The 24,048-nt window shown below is 37.1% G+C and overlaps 1 protein-coding gene across 1 annotated transcript; it reads left to right on the plus strand.

The window, feature by feature from the left end:
• Positions 1 to 295: 295 nt before the first annotated feature.
• On the plus strand, positions 296 to 23,519 carry LOC113724019 (transcription initiation factor TFIID subunit 1-like). The gene is made up of 23 exons (XM_072076808.1): positions 296 to 570; positions 663 to 732; positions 2,467 to 2,573; positions 4,705 to 4,767; positions 4,864 to 4,909; positions 5,613 to 5,870; positions 8,550 to 8,644; positions 9,056 to 9,224; positions 9,380 to 10,487; positions 10,858 to 11,060; positions 11,168 to 11,405; positions 12,472 to 12,808; positions 13,993 to 14,202; positions 14,921 to 15,013; positions 16,357 to 16,563; positions 16,786 to 16,989; positions 17,632 to 18,118; positions 18,864 to 19,060; positions 19,120 to 19,392; positions 20,337 to 20,456; positions 20,731 to 20,787; positions 20,873 to 21,880; positions 22,913 to 23,519. The coding sequence occupies exons 2-23, from the start codon at positions 678 to 680 to the stop codon at positions 23,270 to 23,272; spliced, it is 5,895 nt and encodes a 1,964-aa protein (XP_071932909.1). The 5' UTR covers positions 296 to 570; positions 663 to 677; the 3' UTR covers positions 23,273 to 23,519.
• Positions 23,520 to 24,048: the final 529 nt, after the last annotated feature.

The following is a 24,048-nucleotide window of genomic DNA, read 5'->3' on the forward strand; positions in this document are numbered from 1 at the left end:
TCTTTTCGCCTCCATCACTTCAACGACAAGTGGTCAAACCCAGATATGGCAAACCTGAGTTTATCGGATTTGCTTGCTAATAAAAATTGTAAATAAATTGCGGAGAAAAAGGCTACGCTGATGTGGCTATTTAAGTACCACAGGGTCTATAAGCGGGTTCATGGACTGGGCTCACCCAATATATTTGCTGTGGATATATAGCCTAGCTCCAGCGTCCGTCGTCCAGCCTGGTTGTCCCAAAACCGCCTTAAGTTTATTTATTTATTTTCCCCGATACTTTACACTCCGAACTTCCAAGCTTATATATATCCCAAAAAAGGGGGAAAAAAAACCCATACAAAGAAATCTGTATTCACATAATCCAAGATCCTATTCCACAAGAACCCACCAAGTCTCAATCTTTGCTCATGCCTTTTATTCTGTATTCAGTTCTTTCTACGGTGGGGGACTCCAAGAATTTTAGTTGGTTGAAGGGAGTTTAATTTCGAGCTCTGATCCTCCATTGAAGACCTTTTTGTCAGCTGTGACAGCACTTATATCTGCTTGGTGCTTCTGCTCCTTTATTTCTAGGTAGGTTGAGTTGGGATGATAAAGCGTTGCTATGATTGGGGCTGATTTTTCCCCCCTTCCTGAATGTAAAGTCTGTATCTTTTGGAATGCAGATTAACGAATTCGAGATGGTATATGAGGCTGGTGGCACATCCCATGACGGCCCTGATGACCGTGATGATGGTAATTATAGTACCTCTTTTTCTCTTATGTCTTTTTTTTTTCTAGAAAAAAATTCTTATTTATATGTGCAGTATTCTGTCTTTTCTTTTCTTTTTTTTTTTTTTTTCGGTTTTTGGTATTAGAATGTTGAGTGTAATTTGAGCTGTTTGTCAATTGGGGAATAATGTCCTCTTTGTATAAGTAAGAGGTATCTAGGACTGCAACATAGATTTTTGAAAATGAAACAGATAGAAAGAAAACAGGATTGGAGATTGGAAGTGCTGACTAGGAAAATGTAAAGTTAGGATATTGAGAAGGAAAACTAAGATGGAATTGAGTAGGTTTTAGCTTTGCGAAGGTGCCCGGATGATGCTCAGTGAGGATGAGTTGATTGGGTAGCAGAAGTCAAGGTGAAGAAGAGGTGGACCAAAAGAACATGTCTTTTGGGTAACTAAATATGACATGATAAACTTTTACTGTATATGAACACGCCCCTAAATAGAGTAGATTGGAAGAGGAGATTGATGTCGAGGACTCCAAGTAGTTATTTTGACATATAAATATCCTTATATTGAAAAGATAAAAAGTTGAAGGAATCTACTGGGGAAAATTTCTGAAACTGATAAATTAACTTTGATTACAGTTAATGAATTGCTTCACAAGGATGTAACTTTTTTATGATTCTGGCTGTCTTTGTTTAATTGGGTGTGTAAGTAACCTGCAAGACATGCATTTTGGAGGAGAGATTTAAACTTTTTGCTCTTGGCCATACACTGGAAAAAATTTTATATTTGCTGTCCTCAACTTAAAGTTCATGACAATAGGAGTCCTGCTTTCTTAATTCTTTAATTTTTTTGACTAATTGATCTTTGAGGAAGGGAAGATTAATATAGTTAGGAAAAGTGAGTTTTTCGTCAATGAAAAGCATATTCTTTGATGGAAATGAATAAATGTAAATTAAGAAGCAAGGTGTACATTCTGCTTTGCTGCGGAATGCAACACTGCTTATTTAGTATGGTTTGGGTTCGGTTGTGTTGATGTTATATGTGATGCAAAGCAAATTCTTAATATGAATGAGATGGAAAACAAGTATTATTTTGTAATGAAGTTTTTATGTCTAAAATGATGACAAAATGGCTGAAATTGATGAATCCCATGGGTTTGATAGTAGGGAGGCCTACAGGGAGAATTGTCATTGTTGGCTGATAATTCATGACAATTGAGGTGTTTCTTTGTGTTTAATGAATTGCTGTCATACTGGGGCTTCATAAAGAGGTAGAGGCTCAATATGGGTTTAAATGAAGCCTCATCAAGATGAAGAGTAACAATGAATGATTTGTCTTGGAATATTTGACAGTTACGGGTATGCAAGCTTACCTAGACTTGAGTCAACCACGTATTTGCTTTGAGTTGGTTTTCCTGTACTAAGAGGTGTGGCAATCTAGGGCCAGAGGTAGTTCTCCATCCCAATAATATTTGGTAGGTCTTGGTCTTTCGACAATTACAGCATTGTATGTTAGAAACCACTACAAAACAATTGATATTCCTTGCGGGGAATATGAAGCATTACGGATAGATAATGATGGTGACTATCTTGAGTGAACTCAACACGGGCTTTGTTTTTCATCTGTGAATTAAATTTTGATGTAAGGGCAATGGATATTGCACAGATAACACTTGCATAAACTGATGTTTCTTATAGTTGTCCTATTTGTAAGATTTTCTAGCTCAATGAGCCAAATACTGGTTTGGCAGATGATGAGGACGAATTTGAGGATGGTGGTGGGGGCAACCATCTTTTGGGTTTCATGTTTGGAAATGTTGACAACTCCGGTGATCTTGATGTTGACTACCTTGATGAGGTAATTTACTCAAGTCATCTGTTCTGTATATTCTTTTATGTTCTGTTTCCAATTTTCTTTTGTAGTAGACCTTTACCGAGTCTCTTTCTATCAGGAATGTACTTGTGTTTCTTTGTCTAATTTACAAATAGTAATATATGTAATTACAATGAAATTTGCTACAAACTGTGGATACTTTACCTTCGAGGTGATTTTCTGGAATCTATATTAATGCATTGTGCATTAAAGGGGAAACTCAGACATCTTGCTGCAGCATAAATCTAATGTTTTTTTAGCTTTGTGCAAATCAACTTCTCTACTTGAGCTCTTGGTGTTTTATAAATTGTGAAGTTCCCTCTAGCTTTATGTCTTGCTAGTTGCTATTCATAGTGAGTATTGGAAGCTTCATACTGTAATCTCCTTTTCTTTTCTGTATTTTCTTCTGGGCATTGTGGTGCATTAGTCCATTGGGTATTCCAGTTGTCAGGAAAAGGCATTGGCATGGACTAATCTGGCACTAATATGCTCTGTGACTAAGTTGTGGTAATAACTGCTTGGGGAAGTAACTTGAACAACTCAGAGTTACAGTTCTGGCTTGCTGTAGAAACAATCATTTATTAAAACATTCAGAGCTATGCTAAGGGTAGAGGCATGCTGAACCTAAACAATTTTCTCTGGAATTTACTGGTTGAAATTGGTCCCTTTCGAGTGAATGTCATGTCATGGGTTCAACTTAGCTTGTTGTTGTGCATTAGAAATAGCAACGTTTTAGTTCATCCATATTGGTTCAATTTAAACAAAATTTTGCTTTCTGGGAAAGTTTGAGTCCATGTTTTAGTTTCTGGAGAATTAATAAGCGATTCGGGTCCCTCGTACTTTATACTTTGTTGGTGATATTCTTTTTTTTCTTCTTATTTTATAGAAGATTTTTGCTTCAGGAATTTCCATCTATAACTTTTTTATGAAGCATGTTCTTCAGACTTTGTATCTCTTGCAATATAAAATTGTCAGTTGTGCTTATGTGAATATCTGACTCAGATGTTATCGTTACATTTCCTTGGATCTGATATGGTGGCTTCATGTACATGGTTGCTATCCATGTATCTTGAGTTCCTGTTTTCTAACTGAAATCTTTTTTCAATGATCTCCAAAACCAACCAAAGCTTTTTTCCTCTCTCCTTCCTGTCGGAATATAAATGGAATAAGTTTAAACATACTAAACTTTTTATGTGATACAGTGTAAGAGGAATAAAATCTTGATGATCACCCCCCCCCAACATACACACACACACAAAGCCTGAGATCTACTTGGTCTACGGAACTATTTATCTTTCAAGTCATTCCTTTTTTGTCTGCACTCTTTAGTACTGTAAAGATCATTTACACCCTTGAGGTTTCGAAAAGTGGCACGAACACCCTTTTAATTTCTGAAACTATTATCTAGAAGCCCCTCTGTTACTATTGTGGTAGTTTTCTATAGTTAATTTATTGAAATGACCACCTTGTAGCTACATTCTTTTGTTTCCAAAATCACTCTTTGCTTACTTAACTGTATCACAAAAATGAAGACAACTGTTGGAGCCTGTATCAATTAATAGGATCAAACAAGTCTAGACAAGAATATAATTCACAACATTTTTTATAAGCATAATTTTATTAATATTAAAAGATTATTTCCACTTTTCAGAAAAAGAAAAGAGGGTATCCTGATTCGCATTGAAGTACTTTTCATTCAAGCAGACAACAGAATGTGAAAAATAGCAAAAATAAAGAACAATTGATCAAATTAAAGTCCTTGTATGAGAACACATCTCACGCTAATTGAGAGGTTTTTCGGTCAAGATGAAGTTACCATAAGCATGCCTAAAGATACCATTCTAAGAGGAGGATGAGAGCAATTTTCTGATCACATGAGTGAAGTGCTTTGTGAAATTCAAATTATGGTAAATGTAAAGCTCATACGGGTACCAGGTAGTTTAATTTTGGATTTTGTAAAACCTGGGTGTATAAAAAATGATCAGGTCATGTAAATATACTTGAACATATGCCTGGTGTAAGTCAATCTTGACCTTTCAATTTTAATTTTTTTTTTTTAAACTTCTTTCTGTGTTGGTATTCCCTTACAGTGACTTCAAGGATACTGACTTTTCAGGAGGCAAAGGAGCATCTTGGAGCTCTGGCAGACAAGCTTGGTCCATCCCTGACAGATATAGATGTATGTTGAGGCTCTTACTTTGAAGTGAGAAAACATATGTTATATAATGCACATCTATCTGATGATGCCATTTTTTCCCTTTTCCCTGAATACCAGTTGTCAGTGAAAACACCACAAACACCTTCTGATGCTGCTGAACAAGGTGATTTTCTGCCCCAGGAAATACTAGTTAATGAATTTTGGTACTCCTGCAATGTTTGTCCATTTAATTTATCAGGGAACAGTGCTAGTAATTCTAATTCATAAGGTCACTGGTGGCAATATATGAAGTTAGATCCAACCCCTGTTCTCCCCACCCCCACCCCCCCCCCCCCCAAAAAAAAGAGAAATTGAAAAGGGAAAAGTCAAAAATCTTTTCAACTCCAATTGTCAATTTTAGTCCAAAATTATGTCTCAGATCTACCAAAAGCAGAAGTAAGAGGTTGACCAATTAACTGCAAAATCCTCATCCCCTTAAGTTCTTGGGGTTTGTCTTTCACTTTTGATTTCCAGAGTATCTAAAGCTCGTCATCATCTTTTTTTAATTTAATTTTTTGTCTCATGCATTTTCTGCTTTGTTGTGGATCAGGTGTTTTTCCATAAGGTTTTTCTTCTGTATTAATTCAAGGATTTTATAAAAGTAAAATTTCATTTGGTAGATATATGTATGATAGCTTCCAAGCTGAAATGCACTTGGGTTATAATAATATTCTTGTATTCTGCTGCATGTATCTTAGATAACTATTTCATAACTCCATTGGTAGCCAATTTGGGTTTGATTACTGTGGTGAGCACAATATTTCATTTCTGAGTGTGATGGATTCTGATTAGTGCTTTTTCCTGTTCTTCTTGTTTGCGAGAACTAGACTATGATAAAAAGGCAGAAGATGCTGTTGATTATGAAGATATTGAGGAGCAATATGAAGGGCCGGAGGTCCAAGCAGCTACAGAAGAGGATTTTTTGTTGCCAAGAAAGGACTATTTTTCTAAAGAAATATCAATGAGTACTTTGGGGAATATCAATTCTGTCTTTGATGATGAAAATTATGACGAGGATGATGAATCAGAAAAGAAGGACGAGGTGGCCGAAAGCAATATTGAAGTGAAATCCATACTTTCAGCAGGTTTAATTATGAATCATTGTCAATCTATCAATTTTTGAGTGTTGCATTTAAAGGATTTGGATATGCCTTTATGCTGTCTTTTAGTTATTTATAGTTTAGATTGTCTTTTTTCTTGATGTCGGAATGTGAATATTAGAGTCTAATTTGTCCCAGGTTTTGTTTTCGGGGGCTTAGAAACTAAATGCTTAGCTGTTTCTCTTTATTCATCTGACGAAGGCCCTGCATGTAGTCTTTTTTGAGTATGTAGTTGGTGGATTAATGGCTAAAAAAGGAACTTTAAGTTTGCTAATAAAGTTGCCAGGTATGGGTTTAGTGCTCAGTAGTATGTCTTCCTTCAGTGGTAGAAGCACAAGAAGTTGTTGTGAGTGGATATAGATATTTGATTCTTGTACTGTAGTAGTGTTGATGACTCCCTCTTGGCCGAGTGCTTTTCAGCTTTTTGAACTCTCTGGTTATGAGGTAATCATGTACTTTCCTATTGTATTACTTCCGCAGCACCCTTGTGTTGCTTAAGGTACCAATACCCATAAATTGGCATTTCATTTCAGCTTTTCAGTTCTTGAGCCAAAAACTTAAAAAAAAAAAAACTAGTGTCATGATGGAGCATCACCTGGTTGAAGACAATGTGCTGTATATAGAAAGTTAATGTCCGGAGGACGGATGGGTGTATGCAGTGTGATATTCTTTGGGGGTGTGGATAGTGCAGGCACATATGTTAATATGTGCCTAGAAATGGAGTCTATTTAAAATTCGTCAATCTTAACAAGAGTTTTTGGTCAGCTTCTGTTCATTAATGCCATGTTGATGATACAACTCCTTTCATGCTATAGACTTAAGTCTAGAAGCTTTCTAGTGTTAGGAACAAGCTAGTATTGAAGTTGGTAGTTAATTTAAATTTTCCTATAGTAAGCCGCAACAATAGTGTTTGATTAGTAATCTATGCATATTTTCTGCTACATTCTTGACACGTCTCTGTAATTTGGTTTGTCCAGTTTTCTGCATTAATACTTTTCTGAAATTTTAATGTCAAATGTTTTCTTTCTTAGAGTGTCATGGAAGTCCTTTTTCTGGAAATTTGTGCCTGTGACTTTTAGTGCTAGAGTGTTTTAAGTGCTAAAGTACGTTGCCTAGAAATTAGAAGGGTTGCAGAGTTTAGATAGTTGTTTGGTGGTCAAAATTGTAGCCAAGAAGAGTGTTTTAGAAAGTAGGAAGGGAGAGAACTAAGGGAGAAGGGAAGAAGAGATCATTCGACTCACCTGAGACTGAGGAAGGTACTCATTTGAAAATTTTGTTATTCAGGGCATGCCAAATTAAGAGGCCTACACCAGTATTTACAGTAAAATGGTCTACCAACTAGTCAGCCTTATTTTATCAACTGGTGGCCAAGGCGGTCCCCTAGAGCTGTTGCTATGTGGCTGACCAATGGATCCACCCATGAGGAACCAATAGACTTCCACCCCTGGCTGACTCTTGAACATTTCCACCCATGAGGAACCAATAGACTTCCACCCCTGGCTGACTCTTGAACATTCACCTACGGATGCTTCTTAGACTGAAACAAAGATAACTTTTGCAACATTTCCTTCTTTTGTAGAACTTCCTAAATCTGTTCTTGTTGCCATTATATTGAACTTGGGTGTAGATATCATGTTTTAGCTATTTCTCTATCTCTGGGTCCCCTGTTGTTGATGTATCTTTGCCTATTCAGTGGCTTTTGAATCCTTAAGCTGCTTCGTTGGAGAGGAAACTCACTGTGATTTAATCTTTTTCCATGGTTAGTCTGTTAACCTGAACAGTATCATGAGTACAAGTGCGTTCCACAGAGAGAGAGGGAGAGAGGGGACCTGAGTACTATCATGTTTACAAGGGTATTACACGAAGAGAGAAACAGGTGTGTGTGTGTGTGTGTATATAGAGAGAGAGAGAGAGAGAGAGTAAAGCTACAGGAAAATTGTCAGATATGGTGTTGAATTCTGCTTAAAATCATTTAGCTCATCAACAATCAGCCCGGAAAAAACAGGCTACTGCCACCTTATATTAATTTCCTTATTTGTTGGTAATAGTTTATGTGGTGGATGAATATTAGCAGGATGCAATGGGAGTTGATGACTAAGACCTTGAATAAACCAAGAGTAGTCATACCTTTGAAGTAGTATGCACCATGGATTTCTTATATTAGCATTGATATACCATATATTTGGTCAGCCATGATATTTTTATATTAAGAGCAGAAGATGTTATCATAAAGCTATGTGGCTTTTCCCTTTCATTTAAATTTCATAGCAGTTCTGCAGTTGTTTAATCTGTGTCAATGTTGCACTTACTGAAGGGTAAACATGGAGTAAAGTCTTAAGAAAACAGACTCGACTCTTAAGCGCAGATTAATTTTTTTGTACGCACAGGTGTCATTTTGAGTTTTTCTTTTCAGTTTTAATCTTCATGTGCGTCTGAATCAGGTAATTGAGAGTCCTAATCGTAGATCATATGAGGTTGGGATTGCTGTATAAATAGCATGTATGGATCTATTATCCTGGGTTCTTACCTTTAGCACTAATTTATATTCTCTTTTCAAGTCTGATGGTTCTAATGAGGAGTTTTTTTGGAAAGATATAGTGCCTAACTATGAAATGGTTTACCCATAGTATATGTTTTATGATCGTCTTAACCTCCTTTCTCAAGGGGAAAAGATTGATGAAGATGCTTCATCTGGGGATGCATTTGAAGATGCGCTTGAATCTGAATTCTTGACCGCTGATATTGTAGATTCTGAGGAGGTTTGTATTATATGCCCCAACTTGTTCCCAATAGAGTTTTTTCTTTTTCTTTTTTTTTTGAAAAACCTCTTGTATTTAAATTTGATAGGAACACAAACTCTTGACATGTTCTTTAGTGCTAAAACTGTCTTTTACACCTTGTTCTCCTGTGAGGATAATTAGTATGACATTTTCTTTTTATTTAAAGCTTTGTGAGCTGATGGTATTGGTAGAATTGTTAGAATTAACATACGTCTTTTGCCAATAAAGAATCAGAAGTCATGATTGGTTTTGACCTTAGTGGTGTTAGTTGCTTTCAGATTTCTAAGCTTATTGTTGTCAGTCTGTTTAATTTTTTCTAAGACTTTACTGTTAATTATCTTTTTATTAGTATGCCATATTCCTCATTCTTAGTTGATACTAATTTATCAGGAGGTGCCAGTGGGCTTAGAGGAGCCATCTGGGGGCAACGATTCAACTCTGCTGCCTATTCTTTGTGTTGAAGATGGATTGGTGATTCTACGTTTTTCAGAAATTTTTGGCCTTTATGAGCCTTTAAAGAAGTCTGACAAAAGGGAGCGCAAATATCCTGTTCCTAGAGGTATATATTTTCTGTACCTGAATGTTTCGAGTATATTGCTGCTAATAAATTTTATGGCAGTAATATATTAATCACTTGCGCTTATTCACCTTATGCATCTCTTTATGGACTTCCAGTTTAGCCATTGGTCCTTTCCTCATGTTGAATGTTTTCAGATAAATTCAAGACTATGGATACTCCAGAAAATGTTGAAGAAGATGAGGAAACATTCTTGAAGGGATCCGGCTTAGATGTGTCTGGTACGAGACAAGCCCAAGTGGCTCAACACAATGTTTTAACATTTATGGACGATGATTTAGGATCGGGGAAGTTTGGTGTTATCCAGGAAGATGGTAAAATTGATGCAGAAGTTGACCAGTGTAGAAAAGATTCTTGTCAGAGTTCTGAACCATTTAAAGAAGATTTGCCAGTGATGCTTCCTCCAGAGTGGAACTCACCTATTTGTCCAAAGTTTTACCCTCTTGATCAACTAAACTGGGAGGATAGGATAATTTGGGATAATTCTCCCGCACAGAGTTCCTGTATTGAAGAGAGTTGTGAGATGTCTGGACCTGATTCTGACGTACTGGGTGATAAGAATTTCGAGGCCGATACTCACCCTCTGGTGTCAGATCTTGAAAGAGAACGTTGTGAACATGAACATCCTTTTCGTCATGGTTTTTCCATATCACCAGAGCCCTTTGGTTCAGGAAGTCTTTCTGAACCTTCAAAACTGCCTTACTGTGAAAGAATGTATCATCCTCAACTTTTAAGGTTAGAGTCTCGATTTGATCAAGATGATCCAAATAATACTGACCTTGGACATGAAGGAGGCTCTGAAAAAGTTCTAGGTAATGGTGTCATAAGCCGTTTTAATAGGCTCATGTTAGAGAACGGAGATCTGCAGGAAGGATCTTGGTTGGACAATATAATTTGGGATTCAAATCAGCCCATTTCAAAGCCGAAGCTGATATTAGATTTCCGAGATGAACAAATGCTTTTTGAAATTCAAGATAATAAGGACAGTAAGCATCTTAGGCTTCATGCTGGTGCTATGATTATAACCCGTTCAGTCAAGCCTAGTACTGGTGACTCTGTCGAGCTACATAGTCATGGAGGTCTTTCAGGAGGTAGGTTTAACATCTCAAATGACAAATTTTACTCAAATAGGAAATCTTCCCAGCAGGTGAAATCACATATGAAGAAGCGTACAGCTCATGGTCTCAAAGTTCTGCATTCAATTCCAACACTTAAGCTGCAGACGATGAAAGTTAAGCTAAGCAAGTAAGGGTTGAGTGCCATATTCTTTTTGTAGTTCTTTTACCATAGATGGTCTGTTTTACTTTGTTTAACATGTGTAAATTTTTATGCTTGAGGCTTGGCTGTTTATTCAGCAAGTTGATCGTCTTATTAAGTTCCAATCTTGACCCTTTGTCAGTTTTCTTACTTGTCTACTTTTCCTGTTCTAATCTTCTTTTGAACTTATTGTCTTAGTTCATGTTGTTTTTTTGGTTAAAATGTCATCTCTTATCCAGTATGTGAGGTTATTTTTGTCTTCTACTTGCATAGGATGCTCTGTTTCCTATTCGTATTAGGGCTTTGAGTGCGTGTTAGTCTGCTACTGCTTATTGTGAATTTTTTGATGTACCTTCAGTAAAGATATTGCTAATTTCCATCGACCAAAAGCTTTATGGTATCCTCATGATAATGAGGTGGCACTGAAAGAACAAGAGAAGCTGTCTACGCAAGGACCTATGAAGGTCATATTAAAGAGTTTGGGAGGCAAAGGATGTAAACTTCATGTGGATGGCGAGGAGACCATCTCTTCAGTTAAAGCTAAAGCTTCAAAGAAGCTAGGTCTCACTTTTATTATGCTTCTGGTGTTACTAAATTTCGTTGTTAAATTCTAGTTGTTCTTCGTTTGCTATAGAATATGGAAATATTGTTTTATCTCTTGCTTGTAGATTTTAAATTGTCTGAGCCAGTGAAAGTGGTTTATTCTGGAAAGGAGCTAGAAGACCACAAGACTCTTGCTGCACAAAATGTGCGACCAAACTCCTTGTTGCACCTTGTTCGTACAAAAATCCATTTACTACCCAGGGCACAAAAAATCCCTGGTGAGAACAAGTCTTTGCGTCCTCCTGGGGCATTTAAGAAGAAGTCCGATCTTTCAGTAAAGGATGGTCATGTCTTTCTGATGGAGTAAGTCTTAAAAGTTCTTGCTTATCATCTATACACCAGTCCCTTATGAATACAAAAGATAGTCCAACAATCTCAGTCAAGATTAATTCTATTCCATGTAATTAGATCAGCTTGTGATTTGTTAGATGTGAAGATCTGGGTCACAATAAAGTATTGTTTATTGGAACTGTGGGGCAGAATACGTCTTCACCTTGACTGTAATTTTGTTTCACGTTTACAATAGTGAAAAGTATATCTGAGGTGCTGAATCAATGATTATGTTGCTGTTTGCGTTATATTAAATGTTGCCACCTCCTTGTCTAACATTCTGTTAGTAAACACTATAAGACTTTGTAGAGTAATTGTGATGGTTTGTTTTTTTATGGTTTAAGCATATAAAATTGTCATGGAGGAGGAAGAACTAGTAATGCAGGTATTGGTGCCATGTCTTGGTTGTTTCAGAGTTAATACATCGTTTTCCCAAGGTTCTTATATGAAGATGGTTAAGTATGTTATTCACGTGATTCTTCTATTGGAACTTAAGAATAAGTTTCATAACATGTAAATGTAGCACACCAAATTGGAAATGTGGAGTTTTTGAACTCTAAACATGTTCTGCCACATGCATTGCTATTAAGCATTCATTGTGAAGAACTTAAGAGTGAAGGAAAGATTGAAAGATTGAGCATTCATTTTTCTGTCCTTATTTGATGGGTTCATCTTTGAAACAAATTTATTGCTTGGAGCCCTCCAGAGGTCTATTTCTCGTGCTTGTGCTGATGGGATGTGTTTAAGTCGCAAAATGGAGACTTGTCAAACCCTTACATAGGGATCCTTGACAGGGAGAGGGTTTACTATTTCTATTAAATATAGGCTTGTCATTGTGAAATGGTTTACTATTTTATCTTTCTTTTTTTTGGTCTGAGCATGGAGAGAAGTTGGGGTGGGGGTGTTCTTTAACAGTTGTAAAATTTGGCTCTGCTGAAACCTCTAGAGTACGTGTCTTGCAATAAATGTTTGACATGTCATAAAATTCTGTAAATAATTGCATCTCTCTGATGTTCTTTCTTTGGTGTGTTACTGGCAGATACTGTGAAGAAAGACCTTTACTCCTGGGAAATGTGGGAATGGGTGCAAGACTGTGCACTTACTACCAAAAGTCTGCCCCTGGTGATCAAACAGGGAACTTAATGCGAAATGGGAATAACGGATTGGGGAGTGTTTTAATCCTAGATCCTGCTGATAAATCCCCTTTTCTTGGGGACATAAAACCTGGTTGCAGTCAATCATCTCTCGAAACCAATATGTATCGAGCACCTATATATCAGCATAAGGTGTCATCAGCTGATTTTCTATTGGTCCGAACTGCAAAAGGAAAACTTTCAATAAGACGAATTGACAGGATTGATGTTGTTGGACAACAGGTTAAAAAGATTTTCTTTATCTTTTATTTTTCTTTAAATATCTCGGAAAGGTTACATTTCAACCAAATCTATTGTGTTACCTTGGATTTGTTGCTTGATGACAGGCATAGGTACATGCTCGTGCGAAAATTGTTTGATCTGCTTGTCTCTGTATACATGGAATATCTCTCTCTCTCTCACACACGCGCACACACACACAGAGTTGCCTTTCATGTTCCCTCTTCCTCCACTACATATTTAAATTTTTGTTTGCATGTTAGAATAACTATTCTTGCACATGGTTGACGAGAGGTTTGAAGGCTGGTCTCACCCATTTTGAGAGAGGAGTACAGAAGAAACTCCTGTTATTCTTTCTGCTACGAAAATTGGTTGTTTGTAGCTAATGAATACTTAAAAGATGTGAAAATTCTGTATATGGCTCTGAATGATATAAATTTATTGATTCAAAAGAATCAGAGGATAGAAAACTGCAACTTCAAGGTCAATGCTAATCATTAAATTCCTGCATAGTACTTGCATAGATAGAGCAAGTTGGGTTTGAATGAAGGGAAGAGTGGGGAAAGGAATGTATATGGTCTAGTGGCAAAGAAATGAAAGTAGTAGCATAAGTATAGTTGTGGAAAAAGAAAAGAAAAAAGAAAAAGAAAGTGCATGATAAAGGATTTTTTCTGCCTTTATCAGTTTTGTTTTTCTCTTCAGGTGTCTTAAAGTTCTACAGATTTTGTTTTCTGGAGAACAAATTCGTTGGAGCTTAATTAGTCACACACTTCATATCATTTCTCTGTGCAGTACTTGATTTAGAAGTTGCTTAGGTGGTCTTACTTGTCTTGCTTTTGATTTCAGCATCTTTGTCTTCAGCTGCAGCTTTCTGATGGCTTTCGTAATGGTTAAATGAGTTGAAGGAAAAACCAGAAATTTTCTTTTATTGACTTTGGGGTTGTTTTCTGTAGCTTTTGTGATCTGGAGAAGTATTCATTGCATCTATATTCATTTTGTTATTGTAATCTGACTATCTTATTATTAAAGCTTGATATATGTCTGAGGGAACAATACAGCTAGAAGTGAAGTTAAGTTTGGGAATAACCTCTGTTGTGCACATTTTGAATTCTATTTCTTGTTTCACCTAAAAAATCATAGCAAAACTTCAATTCTTAATTTTATCTTGTTTCATGTCAACTATGTAGGAGCCTCACATCGAGGTAATGTCCCCTGGATCAAAAAGTGTTCAAACATACATTATGAACAGGTTGATGGTGTATATGTACCGTGAGTTTTCTGCTGCTGAGAAGCGTGGGTTACGGCCTTCTATACGCGCTGATGAGTTGTCTGCACAGTTTCCCAGCCTATCAGAAGCATTTCTTCGGAAAAGGCTAAAACATTGTGCTGATTTGCAGGTATTATACCTTTGAATCTAGTTTACGGAACTAATCGAATTATTTGGTTACCAATCCGACAACCTCAACGTCAATCCCACTCCCCCGACTCTGCTCATTAAAGAAGAGTGAAAATAGAAAAAAGAAGTTAAAAGAGACGTTCAGGTTTATAAATTCAAGGAAACAAGGGAATAGCGTACCGGTTTTTGAGGATTATAGGTTTTAAACTGGTGTCCTTTTGTTGACAAAGGGAAAGAACTTGATTGTAAGAATGAAGTAACTTAACTAAGTCATTTGCTTTGGACTGTTAGTGATTAAAAGACTCAGCTTCTATGATATTAATCTCTAGCAATACTCTCTGTATTACTCACTTTTTGAAAGTTGTGAATTGTACATCTATCCCATGTATGGTCTATTGTGTAGGTTATGTGATAGCTAACTGATTCAGAATTCGAACTTCTTCATTCATTAGTAACAAGTACCAATTGAATTAGGCATCATTAGGCCTAGAAATTTGTTGACAGCATCTTCTCTATCATGGGTATATTTATCCTCTTTTAATAGAAAAAATATGACCTTTCTATAATGAGAATTTTTTGGTAAATATATTGCTAAGTGCGTTACTGCATGGAGAAGCTCACACTGACGCTGCTATATGTCATTGAATTATTTTCTTTTCTTCTTAATCTTTTGTGGTCGTGTATGTGCAAATAGTTAACCTCAATTTGCAATCTACCAGAGAGGATCAAATGGACAGCTTCTTTGGGCTATGAGGCGCAATTTCCGCATTCCTTTGGAGGAGGAACTAAGGAGGATGGTGACACCAGAGAATGTAAGCTCTTAGTTAACAAATTTTATCCATATTCCTCTTCCTTTATACATGTAGGATACAACATACGATCTGCATGTATGTATTGAGCATGTGATCAAGAGTGTTTTGTCACAGATATTTTTGAGTTTTCGGATCAATGGTTTGCCCCAGTTGAGTGTGATGGGTGGATCATATGTTTGTTTTGAGCTTTATATTTTTAAATTGATGGTATTTTGTCTGAAAACATCGTGAAGTTCAACGTCCATTTAAGAGTGGGACATGTTGAAGTTTGGGATGTTTTAGCGCTTCTCCTGGAAGGCTATCCGTCACATCTGCTGATGTATTGACTGAAAAGCTGTATAAACATGATTTTCTAAAATTTGATTTAATCGTATTTGCCTGAAGCAATATATTGTTTATTGAGTTTGTTTTTCCTCCTTTACCTGTACTGGTGTTATTAGAGTCACTCTTGAACATGAAGTAAATTGAGCTTTGCTAGATTCCAATATTTATCTGCTAGGATAGAATTTACAATTACTTTTGACTTTTATTTACTTATTTGTAACATTCGGATAGCCAGCTCAACTGATGTTTGGGGCATCCTCTTTTGGCTTTTGAATGTGTGCCTTGATGCGGTTGGTCTGGAAATAGGCTTCTAATGCTTCTTGTGATTTTTACGAAAATAGTTGGAGGCGAGCATGAAAAGTCACCCCCTTGACATTCTGCAATGACCAGAGTCGAGAAATTAAGTTTGTATTTAACTTGTTTTCAGCCAGTCAAGTGTCCATTTCATAGAACTTGAGTGGGTATTGTAGTAAAAAGCATCTAAGACTATTGAGAATTTTGCTACAATCTGGTTTCCACTTGCTGGTCATCGGATTATAAGAGCAGTTGCTAATGAACAATCTCCCTTCTCTCTACTTTAAGGATGTCCCTGTTCTTCTTTCACTCTAATTTCAAAGGTAAATATTATATGGTTTTGTCCAAGCTAGCATGCTGTGATTCGACTTAAAACCACTGCAAGACAGAATGGATATATCCGTCTTCTTTCATTTCTCCAGATGGTAACTTCTTGTGGTGCATGAAATAGAAAAGCTGGATGGAAATGGGTTTTCTTCATATGTTGGAGGAATTCATTTACCTTCACCAAAATGACTGCTTGTTGGAAGCAAACCTAATCAATTTCAACAAATGATAATATTATTGAACAGGGGTGCTTATAGAAGACCAAAATAGGGGAAAATTCTGTTTTCCGCTAATAGGCTGCATCAATTCTTTTTTTCGTAGTTAACCTTCTACCTTCCTCTTTGTTCCTAATTCTTTGTCCTTAAACAATTGCATCCTTTTCACTTGTCTGAGAATAGGTTTGTGCCTATGAAAGCATGCAAGCTGGCTTGTACAGGCTCAAGCGGTTGGGAATTACTAGGTTAACTTCACCAACAGGCCTGTCATCTGCAATGAATCAGCTTCCAGATGAAGCTATTGCGTTAGCTGCTGCATCTCATATTGAAAGGGAGCTGCAAATAACACCATGGAACTTGAGTAGCAACTTTGTTGCCTGCACAAATCAGGTAATGATATCCATACGTCATGTACTTTTTCTAAAGATGCTATCTTTTACAATATGACAGATGTACAAGTGACCTTATAAATTATGTATGGTATCCATTGGGAGGATTCCAGTTCTTGTTGCTATGAAATATGACCCAAAAGTTGTTTTCAATGACCTTTTTAGGTACTTAATCTCGGCACTATGACTTCACTGAATTTTCCCATGTCTGCTGTTGATGCAGGACAGGGAAAATATTGAACGTTTGGAAATTACAGGTGTTGGTGATCCATCTGGACGTGGGCTAGGTTTCAGTTTTGTTCGTAATACTCCTAAGGCACCTGTATCAAATACAATGGTGAAGAAAAAGGCAGTTGTTGGTAAAGGTTCAACAGTAACCGGTACCGATGCCGATCTACGCAGATTGAGCATGGAAGCTGCACGAGAGGTGTGTTGATTTTTCGCCAAGAATAATCTTTGCTGATAACCAATGAGTGAACTAACTATGAAATGTTCTCATTATTTATGCACCTCAAATCTACAAGAAATTAAAAATTTTCTCAATTTCTTACTGATTTGAAAACGAAGTGTGTCTGTGGTGAATTGGTTGAGCACTGAAAAGAGACATTTCTAGCTACTTGTACAAGGCTGAATTTGATTCTGATTAGTTTCTTTGATATTAAAAACTTAACTTAATCAACATTTTCTTGTTTGGTTAGCCATTTGATTTGATCAAAAGTACATAGAGACATTGTTAAACTTAAGTTGGACTTTTTCTTGAAATGTTCAAGGAAACAAACATGGAAAAGGTGAAATTTCCTAATTCTACTTTGTTCATATTGTTCTCATACTATTGGACTACCATAAAGATGTGCTCGTGCCGGGCATTGCATGGTATTTGACTCTTTATATTTCTGACATAAAACCAGCATACACATTGATTAAAAAAAAAAAAAAACTCATAAATGCAATCCTAGAACCATAAGTCTTGCATGTAATACTGACACATTGCATGTTTTTGTCTTCTGTCCCTAAAGAATGGGTTATTTATTTTGATGTACATGAGATGATGTTGGCATGCATATTGTAGGTTCTCCTCAAATTCAATGTACCAGAGGAGCAAATAGCTAAGCAGACTAGGTGGCATCGAATTGCTATGATTCGGAAGCTTTCAAGTGAGCAAGCTGCATCAGGGGTCAAGGTAGATCCAACAACAATCAGCAAGTATGCTCGTGGCCAAAGAATGTCGTTTATGCAGCTGCAGCAGCAGACGAGAGAAAAATGTCAGGAAATATGGGATCGACAAGTTCAAAGTCTTTCTGCTGTTGAGGGTGAAGAAAATGAAAGTGACTCTGAAGCCAACAGTGACCTAGATTCCTTTGCTGGGGATTTGGAAAATCTTCTGGATGCAGAAGAGTGTGAAGATGGTGAAGATGGTAATAATGTTTCCAAGAATGATATCATTGATGGGGTTAAGGGGATTAAGATGAGAAGGCGACCTTTCCAAGCACAGGCAGAGGAGGAAATTGAAGATGAGGCTGCTGAAGCAGCTGAGTTGTGCAGAATGCTTATGGATGGTATGTAATAATCACTTTTACTGTTTCTAGTTATCATTCTTCTTGCAGCTCAATAGCTGCTGGTCATATAAAATACAGATGTAAGATTTTAGACAGCTCTTCAGTACGATTATTTACTCAAAGTGGTGGTGGGTTTATATGGAATGCCTTGATGACGAAATACATTCAGTACAATAAGGATTTAAATGGTTTCATCTTGTCGTTGTCCTTTAATTTCTGAGTCAGTTTTGCAGGGTCCCTCTCTGTGTGTGGTTCTGGATGTGCGTGAGTGATGTTTATACTCTGTATTGGATAGATCAATGTTTTTGCTTCATTCTAGGACCTTGATCAACAGGTTAATGCAGGGAAGAATATGATGCTTCTGGTTTGTTGGTGGTCTTATATTATTCCTAGAATTAATCAACCGAACTAAAAGAAGTTAATAGAAGAATAAACCCAGAGAAATATTTGTACCTTGTGAGTTGTCCAATCCCTTGACAAGCAAATTGTAACATGAATTGATGACTTGTCAAACAGTTGTGATATCTGGACATGTTTCTGTCCTCTGATAGACACAAAGCAGGAATCACTTTAGTTGGTCCAAGTTACTCAACAATTTCATGTGGTTGTAGTTTTAAGTTGTCTTCTGGAGTTTCTAAAGTAAAAAGAAAATGTGCATCAAATGAGAAGTTACAAGTCTTTTTCACTGATGTAAATATTGAACCACAAACTTTCCCATTTCTGATTGATAAAGTTGATTCTGCAGATGATGAAGCTGATAGAAAGAAGAAGAAAAAAGTTAAAGTTGGAGGGGACCAAGTTCGGTTGGGTTCAGTCTCGCAATTGAAGCTTGGTGTTGAGAATGTTGAGCGAATACAGAAAACGAACAATGTTATCAAGAGAAACATACAACTAGATGGACAACCTCTAGCAAAGGAGAATGCCACTAGAGATCGTAAAGAGGTTCAGTTTCTTTGTATTGTTCATTTATTTTTTGAAGTTTTTGTGTGTCAAATGAGAAGTTACAAGTCTTTTTCACTGATGTAAATATTGAACCACAAACTTTCCCATTTCTGATTGATAAAGTTGATTCTGCAGATGATGAAGCTGATAGAAAGAAGAAGAAAAAAGTTAAAGTTGGAGGGGACCAAGTTCGGTTGGGTTCAGTCTCGCAATTGAAGCTTGGTGTTGAGAATGTTGAGCGAATACAGAAAACGAACAATGTTATCAAGAGAAACATACAACTAGATGGACAACCTCTAGCAAAGGAGAATGCCACTAGAGATCGTAAAGAGGTTCAGTTTCTTTGTATTGTTCATTTATTTTTTGAAGTTTTTGTGTGTCCTTCCAATTTGATCCAAATGTTTGGCATTCTTTGGGACAACCAGACAAATTTGAGGGTCTTCCTACATACCACATATCATGCACCTACAAGAACTTCCAACTTACCTCTCATAACTCATGAATACTGGCTGTGAAAATGGCTATATGCTTTAAGTATCCTAGCTACATATTTGATACAAGTCACCAAACTGGTAGCTAGCCTCCCTTGACATCAGACCTCTGTTTAGTCTAACCGCTTGCGTCCAGAATCAAAACTTGCTCTATAGCCTTGTAGCTTCACCAGAAGCCTCCTCCTATTTTTGGCCTCCAAGACTTCTTGAACTCATGTCTTATTGGCTGAATATTTTCCTGGAGTCTCTTTTAAGCTAAACACTTGCAATGATTTCCACCACAAGTAACATACTTGTTCTAATTCAGAGATACACAGTTAATGTGGCTTATGTTATCGCTTTTCCTTTTCTGGAAAGCAGAAACATGGGCTGTGGGAAATAATGATGGTGATTGAATGCTCTCTTGTTCTTGTTGGCTTTAACCCACCGGGCCTGGCATTCATTAGAATGAGGAGATAGTCAGTGACATTGACTGGTGGAGGTTGCAGGATGCATGGTGTTCTGTATGATGATGTGTCAGAAAGTTGACAGTAGAGCAGTCAGCTTTCTAGGACAATTTCCGTGATTTTGCTTCGTGGCTCAATTTGTGTATTCTTTGGTTGCTTAAGCAGACAAACTTTCTTAGGCTTTTATTGGTCATATCATCAAGATGATGTGATTAAGTTTTACCATGGAATGAATGGATCTTGAAGTCACACAAATTATACTGACAGTAATTGCAAATGTGTCCCCAAATTCAAGTCAAGAAAATCAGCAATTTTACTTTTGCCTTGGTTTGGATGCAGGACGAGAATATTTCAGCTAAAAAGAACTTATCCGGGAAACTTAAAGCAAAGAAGAAGAATGACATTGAACAGATGGAGCTTCTAAAAAAGAAAGTTAAAATATTGGGTGATGGAATTAAGGTATCTCTCTTTGTTACTGGATGTCCCTGTCTTGTTGCTGTGTGATGGGAACAATTCTGTGTTTCATTCATTTTATACCATGCTGGTAGTCAAATTCCATTTGAGCTGATTGTTATTGAAATATACATACATATATAAGTACTTATATGAGTTTCATTCCCTCCTAACCCCGTGTGCATAATATTACAAAACTAGCAAGCTTGTTTGAGTCTCCATTGTCTCTAAGATTTGAGTGACATGCTACCAACGTAGAAATTTTTCTGTTTGCCACCAGATTGTCAAGGAAAAGAAATCAGCAAGAGAGAGTTTTGTCTGTGGGGCTTGTGGTCAGGTTTGTGCTGATACATGAATCTTGTTACTTTGCTTACAGCTCTGGATCTTAAGAGATTTTCCCCCCTTTTTATTCCATGTATCAGCTTGGTCATATGAGGACTAATAAAAATTGCCCCAAATATGGTGAAGATGTTGAAACACGTGCTGAAAACAACGAGCTGGAGAAGAACTTAGGGAAAGTTGGTATTCTGGATCAGGCAGATCAACCCCAGCAGAAAACTTCTACAAAGAAGCTCATACAGAAAAGTGCAACCAAAATTGCTGTGGTTGAAGCCCACGAGGATGACAAGTCTAGTACAAAGGCAAAAATTCTGAAGGTCAAATGTGGCACAACTGACAAACCCCCCGATAAGCTCACTCCTGCCACATCACAGAATTCTGACAAACCTGTAACTTCAGATGCTGAAACAGTACATAAATCTGCTGTCAAAGTAAACAAAATTATTTTTTCAAACAAAACTAAACCGGACGATATGCTGGTTGAGTCTCAAAAGCCTTCCATTGTTATAAGGCCACCAACAGAGTCTGATAGAGACCAGCCTCGCAAGAAAATCATAATCAAACGGCCAAAGGAGGTTATAAATGTGGATGACGTAAGTCAGGAAGGAAGTAGTGGAATTGAGTACCGGAAAACAAAAAAAATTGTTGAATTGACGAGTGTTGATAAGCATAGGGTGCGAGAAATCAAATATTTCACTGACCAAGCAGCAAGCAAGAAGAACAGAGAGGAGAAGAGATGGTTGGAAGAGGAGGAGAAGAGGAGGTTTGCTATCAGACAAAAAGAAGAAAGAGCCCGAAGGTATTTGGAGGAACAGAAAAGGGCAATGGAAGAGCGGGATAGATTTTCCGAGATAAGACGATATGAAGAAACCATCCGCAGGGAGAGAGAAGAAGAAGAACGTGAAAAGGCAAAAAAGAAGAAGAAAAAGAAGAAAAGACCTGAAATTAGAGATGATTACCTGGATGATTTTCCTCCCAGAAGAAATGACAGGAGGATACCAGACAGAACAGCAAAGAGGAAACCAGGACCTGATACCGGAAGATACAGTGCTGGCTATGGCCCAGCAACAAAGCGCAGACGAGGGGGAGAGGTAAGTTTTTCCATGATGTTAAATAACCTTTCCTCACATTGGGGAATATTTTGTTTTTTGTATGATTACAGATGTTGAAATCTGCTTCATCCATAGGACTCTCACCCTCACCCCTCCTCCCCCCACCCTGTGAAAACCTGAGCAATGATTTGGAGCTTGCTACCATCATTCAATGGATGTGTGTGTTGAGGTGTTAGTATGGTTGTTTTTATTCTGGGGTTATTTTGTTAGGCTTTAATTCATTCCTAAGAGTGCAATGGTGTAAGCTTGTGCCTATGAGTTTTGATTCTTATAGTAGGAGTAAGGCTAGGGAACTGCGCAAAAGGTCTCGTTACATGTTTACAGAGTGGTTGGGATGGGCTGAGAAATTCCAAGATCAAGTCTTGTGTAATTTTACTTTTCTCTGACTTTGGTTGAAGAGCTAAAAGGACTGTTTTGATTCTTATAGTAGGAGTAAGGCTAGGGAACTGCGCAAAAGGTCTCGTTACATGTTTACAGAGTGGTTGGGATGGGCTGAGAAATTCCAAGATCAAGTCTTGTATAATTTTACTTTTCTCTGACTTTGGTTGAAGAGCTAAAAGGACTGTTTATCTTAACTTAAATTTGTTGGGCAATTTTCTTTTGATGTTTCTTGTTTGGCAGGGGAGGGGCGGAAGGAGGTTCTTTGGTGTGGGTAATTGCTTTGCTTTGAAAACAATATTTTGCTAGTCATCTGACATTTCTGTCAAAAAATGTCATTTTTTGTTTAGATGCTTGCCAATCACACAATCTCAAACAAATGCACAAGAGTGATGTGATCTTGTTGTAGGCTTGTACTCCATCTTTGTAATTCTTTAATTCTACATTGTTATTATTTTGACTGGATTGGCATGATAGCTGTTAAGTTTCCTGGGGATGCTTTGCATTATCTTTAATCTTGCTTGGACTGGATTCTAGTAAAGCAGCAAATCTATCTGCTCATGCTGGTGTTTTTCTTTAATCTTGGTTGAAAATGTAGATTTGCATGTAAAGCTCATCTTGATTTTATTTCAGGTTGGCTTGTCAAACATCCTGGAAAGCATTGTGGAGACTCTCAAGGAGAAGCAAGAGATTTCCTATCTTTTTTTAAAGCCAGTTTCCAAGAAGGACGCTCCTGACTACCTTGATATCATAAAGCGACCGATGGATCTGTCCACAATCCGTGAAAAGGTGAGGAGGATGGAGTATAAAAGAAGCGAAGAATTTAGGCATGACATATGGCAAATCACCTTCAATGCCCATGCGTACAATGATAGACGCAACCCAGGTATTCCTCCATTGGCTGATCAGCTTCTGGAGCTTTGTGACTATTTATTAGATTTGAATGATGCTGACTTAAGGGAAGCTGAAGCTGGTATTGAACATGGAGATTGATAGGTAGGATTTTTTTTGATGTGCCTCTTCATTCCAGTTAATTTAGAGAATCCCTTAGTGAGAACCTTTTTATTTTTATTTTTTCTCGCTTCTCTCCTTTCTTGGGGTTCCTAGCACCTGGGGGATGGAAAAACGTCCCCAATCTGTAGAATCTGTCTGTATATTCTGAGTTTTCTGTGACATATACGCCCTGTGACTCTTGTCTATTTATACAAGAGAAAAGGAAATAGAGAATATAATACTTAGAGCTCCTTATTTTTGTTTTCTCTTGGTGGTTTCTTCTTTGATTTTTCTCGATACTTTTCTCGATGGCAGATGCTTATTGCAGTTATTATTCTATGAGAAAATTGAGCTGTTGTTTATAGGTCTTCGCTTTTCTAACACCAAAAAAGTCGATAATGAAACTTGCAACACCACTGCTGCATATTTATACATCTCTTCTTTTTTTTTTTTTTTTCTGTCAAAAAGAAACTGTTCAAATGTGGCTGCAGTTGTGGTGCATTGCAGGGAATGGTTGTGGCTTGGTAGTAATTATTGATAGTCCTTATTCTTTTATTTTTTTTCTATATTAGTGTTATCATGTATTTGCAATCTCAGGCTCGCTCTAAAAAAATAAGTATGTAAACTCCAGGTCTAATGCGGTTGATTTGCCAAAAAATGAAGAAAACCCACAGCCAGGGCTTCTGGCAGTAAACACAAAATAGGCACGGGGAAATGATTCTTTGCTGCAATGGAAAATTCGGAATATTCTTAGTACCAGCATCTTTGATTAATCT

Source organism: Coffea arabica, chromosome 2c, assembly GCF_036785885.1.
Source record: "Coffea arabica cultivar ET-39 chromosome 2c, Coffea Arabica ET-39 HiFi, whole genome shotgun sequence".
Lineage (NCBI taxonomy): Eukaryota > Viridiplantae > Streptophyta > Magnoliopsida > Gentianales > Rubiaceae > Coffea > Coffea arabica.

Excerpts from the sequence above, each read along its gene's own strand:
- LOC113724019 (XM_072076808.1), top strand. The coding sequence starts at position 678 with ATGGTATATGAGGCTGGTGGCACATCCCATGACGGCCCTGATGACCGT. Across the intron at positions 12,809-13,992 it reads TTGATGTTGTTGGACAACAG|GAGCCTCACATCGAGGTAAT; the intron begins GTTAAAAAGATT and ends TCAACTATGTAG. Across the intron at positions 20,457-20,730 it reads TATTGGGTGATGGAATTAAG|ATTGTCAAGGAAAAGAAATC; the intron begins GTATCTCTCTTT and ends GTTTGCCACCAG.